Here is an 18,763-nt window from a genome sequence, read left to right as displayed (position 1 = left end):
AGTAATTCAAAACAAATTATGAAAAAATGATTGACAACAATGTCCAGTTCAGCAAATATACAGTTGCACTTAAGCATATGAGTCCCTTAACTTTGAAATTGAAAATTTGAAACAAAAACATCATGATGCATGAATCTAAATAAAACAATAAAAAAGTTTTTTTTTCTTTTCAAAATATCACTTTAAGAAGTCATGTAGTTCGACTATTAAACAAGAGGTTCCCAAGAGCCCAAATACCTCACCTAGTCAATTTTTTGCCTTTCATGGTCAATAACTCTATTAAGTAATTGTCTGAAAACTGACTAAATGGAGAGTTTTGTTGGCCTTACCAAAGGATAATTGAAAACGTTTTCCTATCTCCTACAGCATCAAGATACTGACTAAAAAAGAAATCATTTTTCACATTTCAAGGGCAATAACTCTAACAAGGACTTGTCAAACAATTTAGACCCAATGGAGACTTTGTAGGCCTTATCATAAAGATCATTTCATCAATTTAAAGTTGTTTTTTTCAATCAGTTATATTTTTGAAGATAATGGCAAAACTGTATGAAGAAACCCCATCATTTTTCACCTTTCAAGGCCTCTAACAAGGAGTAACGTGACAATTTGACCCATTGGAGACTTTTGCAGAGCTTTTTAAAGCTGAAGAAGTTAAGCCACACTATGTCTTTTAAATATCTCTTATAGTTTTTGAGATATATGTAGAAGTTGATGACTTGACCCCTGTGACCTAAAGATAGTGACAACCCCATATTTTGTACCTGATCTATATAGTCAATATATTTTTTAAAGTACCGGTAGATATCCTAAGGATGATGATGACCAAGTTTGGTAATAATATACTGAGTAGTTTCAGAGGAGAGGATGTTTAAAGAAAAATTAACAACGGATGACAATGAAGACGGATGCCAAGTGATGACAAAAGCTCACATACTCTTTTAGGCCAGGTGAGATAAAAGGAAGCATCAAGTCATGGCATTACAAAAACAATACAAATATCAAAGATGATAGTACTATATTTAACAACCTTAAAAGACAATATGATATAGTCAGGTCGATAAGGACCAAATTTACCCTCGGAGGGTCTTCTTAGAATTTATACTTGAAGGCTGTCACTGCCAGCAGATAAATATCAAATATACAATAAATATATATATATATAAATAGAACAACCGGGTAGAACAACTGCATAGATGGAAGCTAATATATTATATATATCATTATATATTAATCAGTTTCATGTTGCTCTAAATGATAATTACCACTTGTTCCACCAGATTTATGTATCAGTTTGACATCAGTAATAACCATAGCTTTAGTAACTGCTTTACACATATCATATATAGTACATGCAGCAATACTAACAGCCATTATAGCCTCTATTTCTACACCAGTCTTTCCAAATGTCTTGACTTCTGAGGTTATCACAACACTAAAGGCTGAATTATCTAATAAGAAGTCAACACTAACTGTAGACAAAGGAATGTTATGACATAAAGGAATTGCATGACAAGTATTTTTAGCACCCATTATTCCAGCAATATTTGCCACTGACAGTACATCACCTTTCTTTATTTTATTCTCTTTAAGCAATGAAAATGCATTTTCCCCTAGAACAATTGTTGCAGTTGCTCTTGCTACTCTGGTAGTATCTTGTTTGGTTCCTACATCAACCATTTTAGCTTTGCCTTGAGAATCAACATGAGTTAGGTTTATATCACTGGTCTCATTACTTACATGTTTATATGATTGGATGTCACATTTATACATAAAATCACTGTTTTTATCATTATATTTCCCAATCTCAGAAGAATCATCTTTCAATTTAGTTTCCCAATATTTAAAGGAAGGATCCTGATCAGAATGAAAATATCTGGTAAAGTATTCCTGAGTACATTTTGTTAACAACTTGGTGTTCATCAAATTTCTGCTCATTTGCTGATTCCCTGAAATCATAAGTTGTCACATGTTTGCTATCAATTCATGATTCAATCCATACAAAGTATTGAATAATGCTACCATGTACTTTTTGAAAAATTCTAAATTAGAAAAAGACAACCTTTCAGCAAAAAATATTCCATACCTAATTAATGCAACCTATTAACAAGAAGATAGCATATTTGTTAAATAAAAGTGCAAAAACTACCAATAGTTTATCAAAACTTGTTAGTCCATATTTGATTAATGTAAATTATTTCAGTACCAAAATCACTGAAACAATATCCCTTTTGCACCCATATACTAGCAAAAGCCAAAACAAATCCAATAAAAAGCTTTGCTGAGTGCAGCATGATACAACAGCAGCATTTCAAAAACTGATCATTTGGGGCAAGTGTGTACATATTAGTTTTTGACACACTTAATCATAGGTACTTGCAGTTCATTATGGACACAACAAGTGGTTTGGAGCACAAAATTCTATATTTTTGAAATCAGACCAAAAAAAAAGTCAGATTTTTTTTGGGGTGTGGGCCCTTTCACTCCTTATAACTACAAAACTGTACAAAATGTCTGAAATCTGACTGAAAACTACAGGTAGGGATTTTCATAAGGAATCCATTTGGGGGTGTGGTCCAATTTTATACCCCAGCTAACTCAAAAACATTTAAAGTTAAACATACCCTGTCATACATTTAAAAACAGAATTTCAAAACGGACAGACTGACATTTCAATCATGAAAATTGGATCAACAATAAGCTTTTTCTATCAATTCTAATAATAACACCAATTCCCTCCCTCTTAGTCACTTATTTCCAAAAGGGGTGGGGCAGATAAAGCCAAAATGTTTTAAAATTTCATAAAAATAAGTTTTACTCAAGTTATTGTAAATAAACTAAAGTTAAGGGGTGCCAACAACGATGACAATGTGGATGACAGGGTGATATCATTATATAAAAAATTTGTAACTGCAATATAAAAATATAAACCACGTTTTAGACAAAAATTTTGTGAAACCCAGTTTTAAAATTAGTAAGGTATAAAATATGTATATAACGGCCAAAGTGTAAATGAGCACAACATCATACATTATATGAATTATATCTATTCTAATATGAAAATAACGCTTTTCTGCACCAGAATTGGCCAGTGTTGACTATACATTCGTATTAGGTAATACACCAGAATTGGCCAGTGTCGACTATACATTCGTATTAGGTAATACACCAGAATTGGCCAGTGTCGACTATACATTCGTATTAGGTAATACACCAGAATTGGCCAGTGTTGACTATACATTCGTATTAGGTAATACATCATTTGACGTTTTATAGGATATTGTATTAAAATCTAAATTTTAGTGAACTGGTGAAAAGTAAAGCAAATACGCATCCAACAGGCTACAGATAGGGCCAATAAGATCTACTTTTGGCCTCATGATATACTATAAATCCAGAAATGATGAGCCAAACTTTATTTTACCTTTAGTTAACTCATAATGGGTTATTTCAATAGCAAACTGTGTAAGATGAAACCAATATACTGGTACAGCACACTTAAAATGCCAAATAAAGTATTGTTGAAATTTACTACGATTTTTTTAAACACTGGTTTGACCTATGTCAGCATTAAAATTACAAATCCAAATTTTACTCAGCAGAAGATCATGTCATAAGTGACTTACTGATTAAATGTCTTTTTATAACTTGCTTGCAGACACTTTCATTTCATTATATGTATCAATATGAGTGGGAAAAAACAATTTCAAATAATATTCAGACATTCTATAGAAATTTAAAATCATTTTAAGCAACTAAATTGCTCTGACCATTTGAAATTGTGTGATCTCCTTTTACGCAAGTTTATTTTTCAAATTTCATAGTTGAATTGCACCAAAATACAGGTAAATTTGCAATTATCATAATATTATTATAAAGAATCTATTTCCACCAACAATAACCACTGGCTTTCCTTTATTTGACTCAATTTTCTAAATGTCGACATTCATTTTTTCTGATCTAGTGACCATTCAATAATTTTTTTTCTTAATTTATTGTACTTACAATTAGTGAACACTTTTTAATCACACACATACATTGGTCAGTGCAAGACCTATCTTGCCAAGTGTGATTAACATCTTTTAGGCATTTTAAAACATATTCTTAACTTTTATTTTATCGTCACATTCTTGTGAAATATTTGATATCACTACCTCTAAAGTTATTTTATAGGTAGATTGGCGTAATTGGCAGTACTCTTTTGGCAAAATTAAAATATGGGGAATACAGCAGTAATCAATGTGATTATTCACCTGAAGTAATGTTGATTTTATGGATTACTTTGGTGGTCTTATTGGCCATACCTCTTTAGTTATAAATATGAAAAATATTTAAAAAAAAATGAAAAGTGTGTCAAAAAATATCCTATACAGTGGAATTAAAGGTATTCTACAAAAACTTATATAAATATGACTGAAAATATGAAAATAACCAGCCTATTACAAATTTGCATTCCTCCAATAGATAATGAAATGTTTCATAGAGCAAAACTTGATACAACTGCAGAGGCTGCACCCTGAACAGTTGGGGCAAGTATGGACACAATATTTAAGCTTAATAAACTCTATATTTGAAGTGTAATAAAATTTTTGTACAGGATTAGATTTTGACAAGAATGTTATTGACCAAAGAACTTAAAATTTGCAATATCCAAAATTTAAACTACGAAATTAATTGATATTAAATATCATGGAACTCCAGAAATCAGGTTTTTTTTGGAAATTAAACAAAGTGTTATTATTTACTGCTTTGTATGGCAAGGCGGTAATACTTGTTAAAAAGATACAAGTATCTTGTGCATTCCATTACTTACTAAAATTCACCCACCAATTAATATCATAGGTCTGTTCTTCATGCTAGCTAAGTTATACATTCCTACAATATTAAAAAAAACACATCATGTTTACTCAGCTTTTACCTCTAAGTACCAATTATTTTATTACTGAGTGAGACAAAGATATAAAAAACATCATGTTTACTCAGCTTTTACCCCTAAGTACCAATCATTTTATTACTGAGTGAGACAAGGATATAAAAAACATAATGTTTACTCTGCTTTTACCAATCATTTTATTACTGAGTGACACAAGGATACAAAAACATCATGTTTACTCAGCTTTTACCAATCATTTTATTACTGAGCGAGACAAGGATCATTTTATTACTGAGTGAGACAAGGATACAAAAAAACATCATGTTTACTCAGCTTTTACCAATCATTTTATTACTGAGTGAGACAAGGGTACAAAAACATCATGTTTACTCAGCTTTTACCAATCATTTTATTACTGAGTGAGACAAGGATCATTTTATTACTGAGTGAGACAAGGATCATTTTATTACTGAGTGAGACAAGGATACACAAACATCATGGTTACTCAGCTTTTACCAATCATTTTATTACTGAGGGAGAAAAAAGATATAAAAAAATATATACTTTTATGTTTAAGTTGTTCTTATATCTATGTCCAGAAAAATTAAGTCTGAATATTGTACCAAAATTGTTCAAGTGACATAAAGCAAGGAACCATATCAAGCTGTCAACATCCTGTCATTCTTCATGTTTTGTTAAACATAATATCAATTGTTTATAAGCCTTATTTAGCCTTGTGTCAACCCGAGTTATATGATATCAGTGTAAACCATAAATAATGTGTTTTGTATTCTCAGCTATTCTCATCTTTTACACTGTTTCTGTTTACTATAGAAGAAGCAATGGCACCTGAAGTTTTATTGACCACATCTTTAACTAGTAACAGGGAAATGAAAAGGTGAAGGTAGGCTTTATCAGAATTATCAACGTTGTGAAATGTGTCCACAAAAAAATATCTGCATGCTTACAAAATTTTCTTTTTCAACTTGAGCAAAAATAGCTTAGCTTTTATAATTATTTTACCTGAATACAGAGAAATTCTTTCATTTAAAAATAAAACCTGTAGTTCCATGAACCACAAATTAAAGTATCTAGCAAAATGTCGTTCCTCTTTCAAGGAAAATGGATACCCATAATAATATATGAAACCATAATAATACATGAAATGAAATACCTCCCCAACATACTTGCCCTAATATTTGCCCGTATATTATTGATTTAAGTGTAATACCACTATTTAATGGCCCCATTACTGCCTATGTTAAATTTAGCTATTTATAAGGCTCTTAGCCAATTTTATATTAGTGCAGATGGTGCAGGAGGAGTTTCATTATGATGGGCATCCTTTACCTTAAGTCTCATAAAAATATCAACACAGCTTATGTACCTTCAAAGAAAGGATGGTAAAGTGAAAGTAGACACGTTTTGAAATTTAGCCATATCAGGGGGCAGGTGGCCAGTTCCCCAAATAGTGGTATTACGCCTTTATGCCTATAGTATCTGAACAATGAACAGCAAATATCAATGGTCAAGATAATTACCTGCATGTTGTTTTTTTTTTCTTTTAACAGCTGCACTTACAATCTTTAAAATTTCAGTTTCATCATCAGTCTTTCGTATCAGATCACGTAGTGAAACCTCTGAATTGCCAAATAGGCACACCTAATAGAAATAAATAGCTCGTGTAACACTCTTTAGCAGCTTAAAAAAAAAAAAAACACATAAAAAATATAAAAATCAATTCAAAGTACATTGTAATCATATTTTCATCAATGTACAAAGTTTAATATCCACATAAAAAGAAATACTCTTAATTATGGCAAGTCAAAGTGGACAAAAATCAATATTTTGTAATATTAGAAAAAAAATTGATGTTAAAAAAATCTTTAATATTAGAAAACATTTTTTAAATATTAGAAATTCATTATGTAATATTAAAAATTCATTTCCTAATATTACAAATTCCTGATTTAGTAATACTACATACTGAATTTGTAATACACAATGTATTAGAAAATGAATTTGTAATATTAAAAAACCACTTTGCAACATTGCAAAGTCAGTCACATTTTTTTAATATTACAAAATGATATTCTAATATTAATAAAATATTAATTGAATACAACAAATCCATTTTCTAATGTTAGAAAATCAATTTCTAATATTAAAAATGTTTAACATTAGAAATTCAATTGAATTTTTAATATTATAAAAGGGTTTTGTAATAAAAGAAATAAAATTTGTAACATTTGAAAATGACTTTGTAATATCAAGAAATCATTTCTTAATACATGTATAAGAAAACACTTATATTGTAATATTAAAAAACATACTTTTTTAATGTTACAAAATCATTTTTTTAATTTCAGAAAGTATTTTTTAATAATATAAATTCATTTTGTAATATTAAAAAATCATTTTCTAATATTACAAATTCCTGATTTAGTAATAGAACAAAATACCACACAATAAGTAACATCACAAATTGAATTTGTAATATTAGAAAATGAATTTGCAATATTAAAACATCACTTTGTGATATTGCAAAGTCAGTCACATTTTTTAATATTACAATCGTAACTGAATACATGCATAACAAATCCATTTTCTAATATTAGAAAATCAGTTTCTAATATTAAAAAATCATTTTTTAATTTTAGAAAACATTCATTTTTGTCCACTTTGGCTTGCCATACTAAATGGTAATTTCACACCCAAAATATCAGTATAGCTGAACAAAACTGTCGAACACTAACAAACAAAAATTAATTTAATATCTACAAGTACAAGCCTTAAGAAAATAAAATGTGAGGAAATGAATGACAAAGCAGTATACACCTACTGAGTATATGCTTTGTTGGTGATAAAAAAAATGTTTTGATCAATACTGTGCTTCACAGAATTATCTTCAGTCTTGAAAAACTACATTCACATTTAACCAGTATCATTTTCAAGGAGTTTTATTTTCATGAATTTTGCTATCAGTTATTATACTTAATAATAAGTAACTCCACTAATAAACATGAACTTAAAATATGTGTGGTATCTGAAAACCAACAATTGCAAAAATAGGTATAATTACAGTATTTGATGACAATCATGCTTATGGTATATATAATGTTTACAATGAAGACCTTTCATGTTGAAAACCTTATGTGGTTAGTTGTAGGCTATGTTGAGTAAATGCAATCAAAATGAATACAAAAAACATACTTATATTCTTACATTGTAATACAGAAACAGTGTGGAGCTCCTAAGTTATTAAATATAACTGGTAAAATTAAAAGTTCTCACCATAGGCCAAAAAAAATAATAAGATTTTCATCCCCTCCAGCCCCTAATAAATTGACAAAAATAAACTAGACATTGCTCCTAATGGGACTAATATCCCCTGCAGCCTGTTGAACCCTATACATTTGGAGACCAACGTGGACATATGATACATATTGAACACAGTATATATGGGGACAGACTAACCACTTTTGACACATAATTTTACTGCCATTCTAAAACACACAACTCCAAACAGAAACCAGTACTATTGTTTTGTTATTGACAACACAATCATAGAATATGACTGCAAATTTACTTTAAACATCAATTCCTGACAATATGCACATATCTGTATGGTAATCTAACACTCCATTGAGTTTCATTACAATCCTGTAAGTCGTTAAGAAGGAGTTGCAGACAACCATCAAAGTCCAACAGCTGTTATTCATACAATTTTTGTCAAAACATAAAATCCTGATAGTATGCACATCTCTATGTGGTTGTATTACATCCCACAAACAATAAAGTTTCATAACAATACTGCAAGCTGCTTAGAAAATAGTTGTGGATGGACAGACTGACAGGGTGAAACCTATATACCCTCCAAACAAACAGGAGGGGGTATAAAAAATTTGGGGTGGGAATTTCAAAATCAGGATTTTTTTCACTTAAGTTTCTAGTATTGAGGTACTATAACACAAAATCTTTCATTTCTTGGTGATTAAATTGATGTTTCTTCTCTGAAACTGATGTGGCTATGGATTTCAAACATATCTATTCTTCAAATAGCTAAAACTAGGCTAGCAAATATCTGATAAGGAATAATAAAAAAAATCCTCCCATCGCCCCATATTGCTTGTGAAGGTTGGATGAGAATCTACCATTTAAGTTTACTTGACCTTTTAAGTTATCAAAGCCAATAATTTTATAGTCTACAATGTAATTTAGTAGGACTGACATGAATGAAATCAGTCAAATGAAAGGGTTCAAGGCATGATGCATACTACAAATAAAAGTTACTTTTAAGTTTCCATCAGCAGTTATCCTTAATCTGTTACATGATCCACAGAAGTGCTCACTCATAGATGTAATGAAACCAATCTGTCCCTTAAACCCTGGAACCTTATAAGCCTGAAATAGACCAGCATAACCTTATAAGCCTGAAATAAATCTACTCTTCTCTTATTCAAATATTATGTAATATTATAAAAAAAAACCATTATGTTGGAAAATTTTCAATTCAGTAGTCAGAATAACTATATGACAAACCTTAATTCTGGATCTTAAAAATACCAGATACAATCTCAGATTTCAACTTAAACTTCAGGATTTTAAAGGTATCCTTCAGGAGCTGAGAGGTATCAGACAAAACTTTAGCTTAAGGAGCTGACGGTATAAGATGAACTTATGCTTCAGGAGATATCAGATAGAACTTTAGCTTCAAGATTTTAAAGGTATCAGATAGAACTATAGTCTCAGGATTCTAGAAGTATTACATCAAGCAAATTGATTTTTGATCACCAAAAGGGCAATCTAATAATGATAAAATTGCACTGTGAGAAAAAAATTGATAAACTCCTTATATTGTTATCTTCTGTAAAAAGTTTCACATGCAAAATAAACTAGCGTAACTATGAGCATAACTCACCAAAAACACATCGTAACATTTCAATATTAACATAAAACTTATTTAAATCTTTACTTAAAATAAATGATGCAAAAAAATATTACTAATACAAAGATGGGTATTCATTTGGGCCTAACTATGAAAAATGTGGCAGATGCCAAAAAGTGATCAGTCTATCTGTCCGTAAGTCCGCCCATTAGTGGTGTGTAAAACTACAAACTACAAACTGTACATTTTGGCGACACAATATGATTGATCTGTTCTATCAAAAGATCCTTAAATATATTTGATGTACACATAGGTAGTACACAGTGACATATATGAGTTAGTGAACCATGTTAAATGGACCCATTATAACCTACAATATATACACAAAAATGATATAAAAATGCAACAACATACTTAGTGTTGGAGGGTCAATACAATTCAATTTCCCATACTGGTGAGAATTCAACAATTCAAATGCCCATTTTAAGAAAATTAGTTGGCAATTACTTAACTTAATGTGAAACTCATCATTAGGACTTAAATACTTAACATCTATCCAAATAAAGTTGAGGAAACTGTAAATAATTTCCAACTCACACAAGAGATGTGTTGCCATGATTTGGCAGAAGAAAGTAAGAGCATGAAATTAAAGAATTTATTTCACCTGTGAATTATCAAATTTTAACTAGTAACATTCTATAATTCACTGCTTTCTAAATAATAGCTAATAATGATATCCTTAAAGAATATCTATGAAGGGGTATAGGAGGACACAAAATGGTGATGGACAAACAAACATCCTGATAACTATAAACAATCTGAGGAGAATAACAAAGTACAGGTCTAGAAGGTGTACCTTATCTCCCTAGAGGATATGGACATTACCTTTTTTTCTAATTTGTCTAAATACATCTACACATAAAGTCTAAGAAGCTATACCTTTGATGTATCATTAGGTTGGTCACTAATCCTGTATAAACCTGGCCATTTTCCACGAACTGTATCAAGCATTTCTAGATAAGACACCATCTTTTTGAAATTCCACTTGTTTCCATCAAAAGGCATGTACTCAATGAATCTGACATCAATATTCTGCAAAATAATTAAAGAATGAATAATTGGAGAGAATGAACATTACATCACCACAAATGATTAAAAATTCAATAACTACAGTTGTATGCAGAGCAAGTAAAATTATAAGTTTTCTTGGCCCAAATGATTACATTTTCTTCAACTAAATCAGATATTTGTCCTTTCAAGGTCACTGAATGTCATTTAGCTTTTTACAACTTTTGCTTGTTTGACATAATTGACAAAATATGTAATTCAAGCAGCCTAAGGAAACATTTGACCAAATCTGAAGTCCCATTTCAGAATCAGAGGAGAAATTTGAAGTCAAAAGATACTGACAGTAGCAGATATGTAGTGGTGACATTTACAGCATGGAAGAGATCAGTCAATCACAATGAAATCTCACGAATGAGACTTTTCAATTTTATGAATTTTTTTTTACGAAAAGATTGAATTTTAATTGAAATGAAAACTTGGCAATAACAATGTTATCAGTATCTGCAGATACTGGTAATCCTTTAAAATTCGAAAAAGGAAGCCAGGATTTCATAATAATAATAGAAAATGCATAAATTCCTAAGTGGAGTACCAATGTGTATAACTAAAATTTGTTATCTTTCTTGTGACCCAAGGGGACAAACTCAATGTGCAAAAAAAATAGGACTGAAAGTTCAAAGAAGCTAAAAAGAGGTAAGTAAAGATCCACTATGTACCTACTGAGGATACCAACCTTATGTTCTGTCAGAGATACAAAATCACAGATTTCTTCTTCATTTGTTCCTCTCATCACCACACAGTTTACCTGAAATAACCAAAAATTAACAATTCAATATGATTTTTTTACAGTTTGCTTATAGTGCATTTATTCATATCTGTTGAACATAACATACATATCACACACTATAAAAAGTGTTCTGAGATATTGATATCACTAGATAAACTGTACTAAAGCATGGTCATCACAGTCCTGTCAGAATATACTTAGGCGACAACTTTGTTGTATTTGAAGATCAGTCATCACAAATTAAGTTAAATAGCACTGTGTCAGCAAAGTCGTAAAACCATTTAGGGTTATTTGAGACCATATAATCAAAACTAAGGATAACAGATATTTAGATACAATGCAATTATATCTCCAATATAATGTGGAATAAATCTGAGAAAATTGCAATCATAATTTTGAAAAATTATTCCTGCATATATGGTGAAAATTGAGGCAATCAATTGTGGAAATAATAACCTGAAATGTAAAACAGTTGTCAATGAACTTCAATACCACGAGAAATGTATTAGATCAAGATATCAATGTAAGTTCATAACCCAGTTAATTTTCACATAGAATTTATCTGATATACATATCTTTAGTGCATTCGAACCATAGATATGGCAAGCCAAAGTGGACAAAAATGAGTATTTTCTAATATTAAATACTGATTTTTTAATATTACAAATTCATTTTCTAATATTACAAATTAGATTTCTTATATCACAAAACACTTTTTTAATATTAAAAAAATCCTTTTAAATATTGAAAACTCAATTAAATTTCTATGATTAAAAAATGATTTTTTTAATATTAGAAATTGATTTTCTAATATTACAAAATGGATTTGATGTATTCAATTACAATTTTTTAATATTAGAAAATCATTTTGTAATATTAAACAATGTGACTCATTTTGCAATATTACAAAGTGATTTTCTAATATTACAAATTCAATTTGTAATATTACAAAATGAATTTCTAATAATAAAAAATCTTTCCTAATATTAAAAAAAATGATTTTGTAAATTCATTTTCTAATATTACAAAATATTGATTTTTGTCCATTTTGGCTTGCCATACATAGATTTGTTATCAGTAAAAAAGAACATGAAACATTTTGACAAAAGGGTTGTCTTTAATCCTGCAACATACAGGTCATACTTTAATTCTTCTTCGTGTTTTAAAATAGATATACCATTACCTTAACTGGAGAATATCCAAGGTTCAGAGCAGAATCTATTCCAGTTAAAACTCTCTCCCATCCCTTTCGTCTTGTGATAAATTCAAACTTAGCAGGGATCAGTGTATCAAGGCTAATGTTAATACTATCTAACCCATTCTTCTTCAACAGAGCTAATTTCTTTGACAGTGTTATTCCATTTGTTGTAATTGCAATATTTTCTAATCCATACGGACGCAGCTCATTTAAAGCACCTATCAAAACAACAAGTTCAATTTCCTTTAAAACAGATAAAAGACTTCAATTTACATTTACACAGTTCTTACAGTAGTTATACAAAACAAACATGCAAAAAATCCTTTGTTTACATTTACAATGCTCTGCTGAATACTATAGTATTTCAAATCCTGAACACTTGGGGATAGCTTAATAAAATTGTACAGAATGAATATTAGGATTAAATAGGAGACAACAAATTTTCTTGTGTTTTTTCCTAGGAAACAGGTTATAGTTTGTCCTTTATTTGTGGCTAGAAATACATATTACATGTAAGAAAACCAAATGCTTATTGTGAGTGCTTTCCAATAATACTGTTATACAAGCAAATCATGTGACCTCAGTTGACATGTACAATGAAATGTGATTTTAATGTGTGGTACAATGAAATGAAACTTTAATGGATGTGTACAATGAAATGTGGTTTTAATGTATGTGTACAATGAAATGCGATTTTAATGTGTGTGTACAATGAAATGTGACATTAATGTATGTGTACAATGAAATGTGACTTCAATGGATGTGTACAATGAAATGTGACTTTAATGGATGTGTACAGTGAAATGTGATTTTAATGTATGTGTACAATGAAATGTGACTTTAATGTATGTGTACAACAAAACATGACTTTAATGTGCTGTGAACATGTCGTTGCTGATTTTTGCGGATCCTATCAAGTGAACATATTTGTGGGTATCAATTTCAGCAGTTTCAAACATATTATTAGCGTAAGATAGTGTTAAAAATAAATTTTGCACATACTATTTTCATGGTTTTCTGTCAACTGCCAAAATAGCGAAAATTAGTATGTTTACAGAATGTGTACAATGAAATACAACTTTATTGTATGTGTACATAGGAATGTGACTGTATAAGTGTACAATAAAATGTGACTTCATAAGTGTACAATAAAATGTGACTTTATTGTATGTGTACATATTGAAATGTGACTTTATTGTATGTGTACATATTGAAATGTGACTTTATTGTATGTGTACATTGAAATGCGACTTTATTGTAGGTGTACAATGAAATGGGATTTTACTTTGTACAATAAAATGTGACTCTATTGTACATGTACAATGAAATGGGATTTTACTTTGTACAATAAAATGTGACTCTATTGTTCATGTACAATGAAATGATACTTTATTGTGAACAATGAAATGTGACTTCATTGTATGGTGCTGCAAGTTACCAATGCTATGAGTGTGACAGTGGCATGTTTACAATGATATGAATGTGACTTTGCAGCATGTTTTCAATGCTATGAGTGTTAATACACTGCATTATAACTATGCTACGTTTATGTTTACTATGTGACTATGATTACAATGCTATGAGTGTGACTGTTGCATGGCTATAATGTCATTAGTGTGAAAACTGCATAGTGCGACTTTGCTGCATGTTAACAATGCAATGAATGTGAATTTGCTGCATGTTTTCAATACTATGAGTGTGACTTTGCTGCTATTTACAATGCTTTGAGTGTGACCATGCTGCATATTAACAATGCTACGAGTATGACTATGTTGCATGTTTACAATGCTACGAGTGTGAATTAGCTGCATGTTAAAAATGAAATGTGACTTAAATGTATGTTTACTATGTTAAAAGAGTGACTTTGCTGAATGTTTACAATGCTATGAGTGTGACTTAGCTTAAGTAAGTTTACTATGTTATGAGTGCGACTTTTCTGCATGTTTTTAATGCCGAGTGTGACTTTGCTGCATGTTTACCGTTGTACAAGTGTGACTTTGCTGCATGTTTACAATGGTATGAGTGTGACTGCTGCATGTTAACAATGGTATCAGTGTGACTGCTGCATGTTAACAATGGTATCAGTGTGACTGCTGCATATTTACAATGCTTTGAGTGTAGCTGTTGCATGTTTACAATGGTATGAGTGTGACTTTGCTGCATGTTTACAACGCTTTGAGTGTAGCTGTTGCATGTTTACAATGGTATTACTGTTGCATGTTTACAATGGTATGAGTGACTTTGCTGCATATTTACAATGCTATGAGTGTGAATTCGCTGCATGTTTACAATGCTATGAGTGTTGGCCTTTTTGCCTGTTAAGAATGCTATGAGTGTGACTTTGCTGCATGTTTTCTTTGCTATTTGACTGTTACATTGTTGTAGGTGTATAAATAATTTGTGAATTGTAGGAAAACAATGATGTGTGATTTTGTTGTACCAGTAACTTTGTTGCTGGCATTTATAATCTGTGATTAAGTTGTAAATGAACACCAACTTTGGTTCCAAAAACCTGGCGCCTTTTCAGAAAATATCTTCCATAACAACCATTGGCAATAAATGTAAATAATCCTTGTACATCTCACCAATTATTTCAGTAATATCTGAACGAACAAGAGGTTCACCACCGGTTAATCTGATCTTCTTTATTCCTTCTTTTACAAATAGTTCTGACAACTGTATTATCTCCTTTGTTGAAAGTAAATCCAACTTTGGGGTCAAATTTACACCCTCTGATGGCATGCAGTATTGACCTAAAAATGAATTTTAAAAAGTGCAAAATCAGATTAGAAAAATAACCTAGACGAGTTCCTAAACCTAGTATTAAAGTTTTTCTACATGAAACTAGTAAGGCAGAGTAGTTTCAATTGGGATTCAAAGCATTTACACACAGACTGATTGATAGAGAGTTTTGGAGACACCAAAAATTTCTGTGTCCCCATTTGCCCCATAGAGGCCAAAATTATTTGCTTTTGGATGCCAAGCTGGCCTATTACTTTAACATACATCTGAGATTACAACGTTCTGTGAGGGAAATTCTAAGGTATGAGTGATGGCGACCAAATGTATCTTGTAGACTCTTGGAAACAGCAGGCTCCTTTAATGAATTGTCAGATTTCTTTTTAGCCTAAAAAATAAGATAATAAAAAGGTAGTAAGTGATTAATTATATAGAATCTACAACGAAAACGAGTTGATTATGGAATTTCACGAGATGTGAGAAATTCATAATCAACAAGCTTTGAGTGTAAATTCTGTTTCTCTAATGCCCTAAAAATGTCAAAAATACCCAAAAATGAAAAAAAGCGTGACATGTCAAAAAAAAATTTATTTGAAGAAAAAATCAAATAGCAGGTGCACAATGGAGATCCCTAATGATCCCTTCAAATTTCATAAAAAAAATCATTCAGCCTTTAAGGAGTGGCCATGGATACAAAATGGGAACTTATACCATCTATAATTAAATAGTTCACTACATGTTGCCAATGTATAAATAAAACAAAATATTTTAAATAATGTGTCATTGAAACCTTACCATTTAGCCACAAAGCACCAACTATGGTAAAAATAAGCATGCTCACATATTGCACATTGAATGAGAGGTAAGTTCAAGGTTAAAGGTGATATGATATAAATAAAATCAATATGGCCACCATTTACTGCATGATGGAGGGAGTTAGACTGAAAAAAATGTCTCAGTAATGCATTTCAGGAAACCAAGTCCAAAGGGACATAATTTCCTGATTATATGCACAACTACATAATGTGTTCTTACTACACACCAAATTTGTGAAATCTGTTCTCTAGTTTGAGTTGCCATGATAAAAAGATGACTGACAGAAGGACAAACAAAAAATATAATATTCTCACCAACTTTGCTACATACAGATATTGATACCAAAAAAAAGGAAAAAAAAACAAACAAAAAACAAGTAAGATCTACTCCCCCCTATTTAACATTACTCATCTATTATGCAGGAATTGACCATGATGCAAGAGAAGTCTAGGGGCTATATCTTCACATATATAAAATCTTTCAATACAGGAATTCTAAATACTCTTGACTAGTGCAAAATGGTCCAGAAGCCCAATGATACAACATTTGTCAGATAAAGGAGAGGTCATTAGTAAAATAGTAATTTGCAAATCATTACTTTTATATCAACTGTGAATGTTCAATAATCAATAGTATTGATGAAAACACTATTTACTGTTTGTTTTAGCAACCCACTTCTTATCCAATAAAATTTACTTCAAGTCATAAAATTGGTTTATTGGTTTAGATTATATATTTAACATTAGAAAGTTTCAATAATAACTAACATAAGAGCTTTTTACTGAATGGTAGTTTTATCATTGGGCAATAAAAATCAGGCTGTACTTGCATCACATATGATGTTTTGGCCAGAAAATGCTTCTATATCAAAATATTCATTTTCATCAACTTGTTTTTCAAGAAGCACCACTGCCATGTAGCACTTTAAACAATCATGTCTTGCCAAACTGTAAGGTTACTTGCCACATTGACACATTCAATAGGGCAGCATTTAAAATTAAACTTTTCAAGAAAAATTAGTTTAAACTGAATAAAAAAATGTTGGATATTGATGTGTCTTGGGCTTATTGTATTTTACAACAATTAATTGGGTAACCATTTGTTTTAAAAATGGTCTGAAACATTTAATGACATAAATGAAAACTTCAGGCAGACAATAACATTTGTCAAATGGCAGCATTTACATGTAAATCCTCTCCACTGAAGAAATGTGATAATCTATATGTTAAAATATTTACAAGACAACCTAGGACTACACTATATGATTAACTGTAAGAATCTGACCAAAACTAGGACCCCAGAACAAATGATGACTAACACTCTCAAAGGGATTTCATGTCTCACTAGGAATACGTAAAACATGAATGACATGATGATTGAAAGCACCACAAAGCAGCTTCACAATTATCTCATGTATCTTAATTTCTCTAAACATTACCTAGTATACCAGCAACAAAAAGTCATGACCTAAAATTAACAAAAAGTGTCCAGTCCTTAACATTTTCTTTAGCCTAACAAATGAAAATGTTAGATTAAAGATCATTTCTAAGTAAAAATAAACTAATCTTCTAATATTCATAGGGTTTTTTTCTATTTCTTTCTCTAATTAAAAGAAATTAATACAGTTTAAGAAGTTCAGGAAATCTTTCTCTGCTGTTCAGTTCCAATGACTGTTCAATAACCTCATATGCCTCTACTCCTTTAATGTAAGAGGTTGGAATTCCATTCCTCCATACCCCCAAGTCAGAAAAAAAAGTTTGCCAGAAACCTCTAGCACTACTGAGTAATCTGCCTCAAAATAAAACTTTGATTGTATTACCTTTGTCGAAGCATAGCTTCTCTTAAATAAATTTAGATGGTCAACAGTTGTGCATTAAAGGTGTAGAGGCATATGAGGTTCTTGAACAGTCATCAGAATTGAACAGCAGAGAAAGATTTCCTGCCTTCAATTGAAAACTGATATTGTTCCGGAAATGTACAAGTTATGAAACTTAAAAGCTGGAGCTGCTCGGATTAAACTAATTTATGAGGGTAATAAATGAATATGCCTACTCAAATATATTGGTCACTTACATCCACATGTAGCTGATGGTCATCTTCAGTTTCAACATGCACTGCTGGGGCCAGGGTAGCACAATTGTTGGCCCAATGGCATCGTGGCAGAATAGTTCTTTTCAAACTTAACTTTAACAAGCAAGCTACAGAACGCAAACAAGACAGCGGTTTAGCTAGGTTGGTCATTTGAGAAATTTCACTGATTCCGATATTTATTACAGATCATGATCTAAGACTTCGTGATGGCAAATATCTTGATGACCTATTTATTGACCGTTCTTCCGACCTGCAGCTAATGGGGGTTGGTCTAAAAACAGGACGGGCATTTTTCGATACATT

At 30.8% G+C, this 18,763-nt stretch overlaps 1 protein-coding gene across 1 annotated transcript; it reads right to left on the bottom strand.

Annotated features, from left to right (window-relative positions):
- Positions 1-1,001: 1,001 nt before the first annotated feature.
- On the bottom strand, positions 1,002-18,737 carry LOC148623607 (uncharacterized). Its single transcript, XM_088565539.1, has 10 exons — positions 18,443-18,737; positions 15,821-15,941; positions 15,400-15,567; positions 12,800-13,032; positions 11,563-11,634; positions 10,701-10,853; positions 9,167-9,277; positions 6,415-6,535; positions 4,828-4,875; positions 1,002-1,949 (listed from the first exon to the last, which is right to left on the bottom strand). The coding sequence occupies exons 1-10, from the start codon at positions 18,608-18,610 to the stop codon at positions 1,231-1,233; spliced, it is 1,914 nt and encodes a 637-aa protein (XP_088421665.1). The 5' UTR covers positions 18,611-18,737; the 3' UTR covers positions 1,002-1,230.
- Between the last annotated feature and the right edge of the window lie 26 nt (positions 18,738-18,763).

The sequence above is a fragment of the Perna viridis genome, chromosome 2, assembly GCF_037379345.1.
Source record: "Perna viridis isolate PV_CMFRI_1.1 ecotype Kerala chromosome 2, ASM3737934v1, whole genome shotgun sequence".
In the NCBI taxonomy this organism is placed as follows: domain Eukaryota; kingdom Metazoa; phylum Mollusca; class Bivalvia; order Mytilida; family Mytilidae; genus Perna; species Perna viridis.
This window is presented reverse-complemented; position numbering and strand designations above follow the sequence as displayed.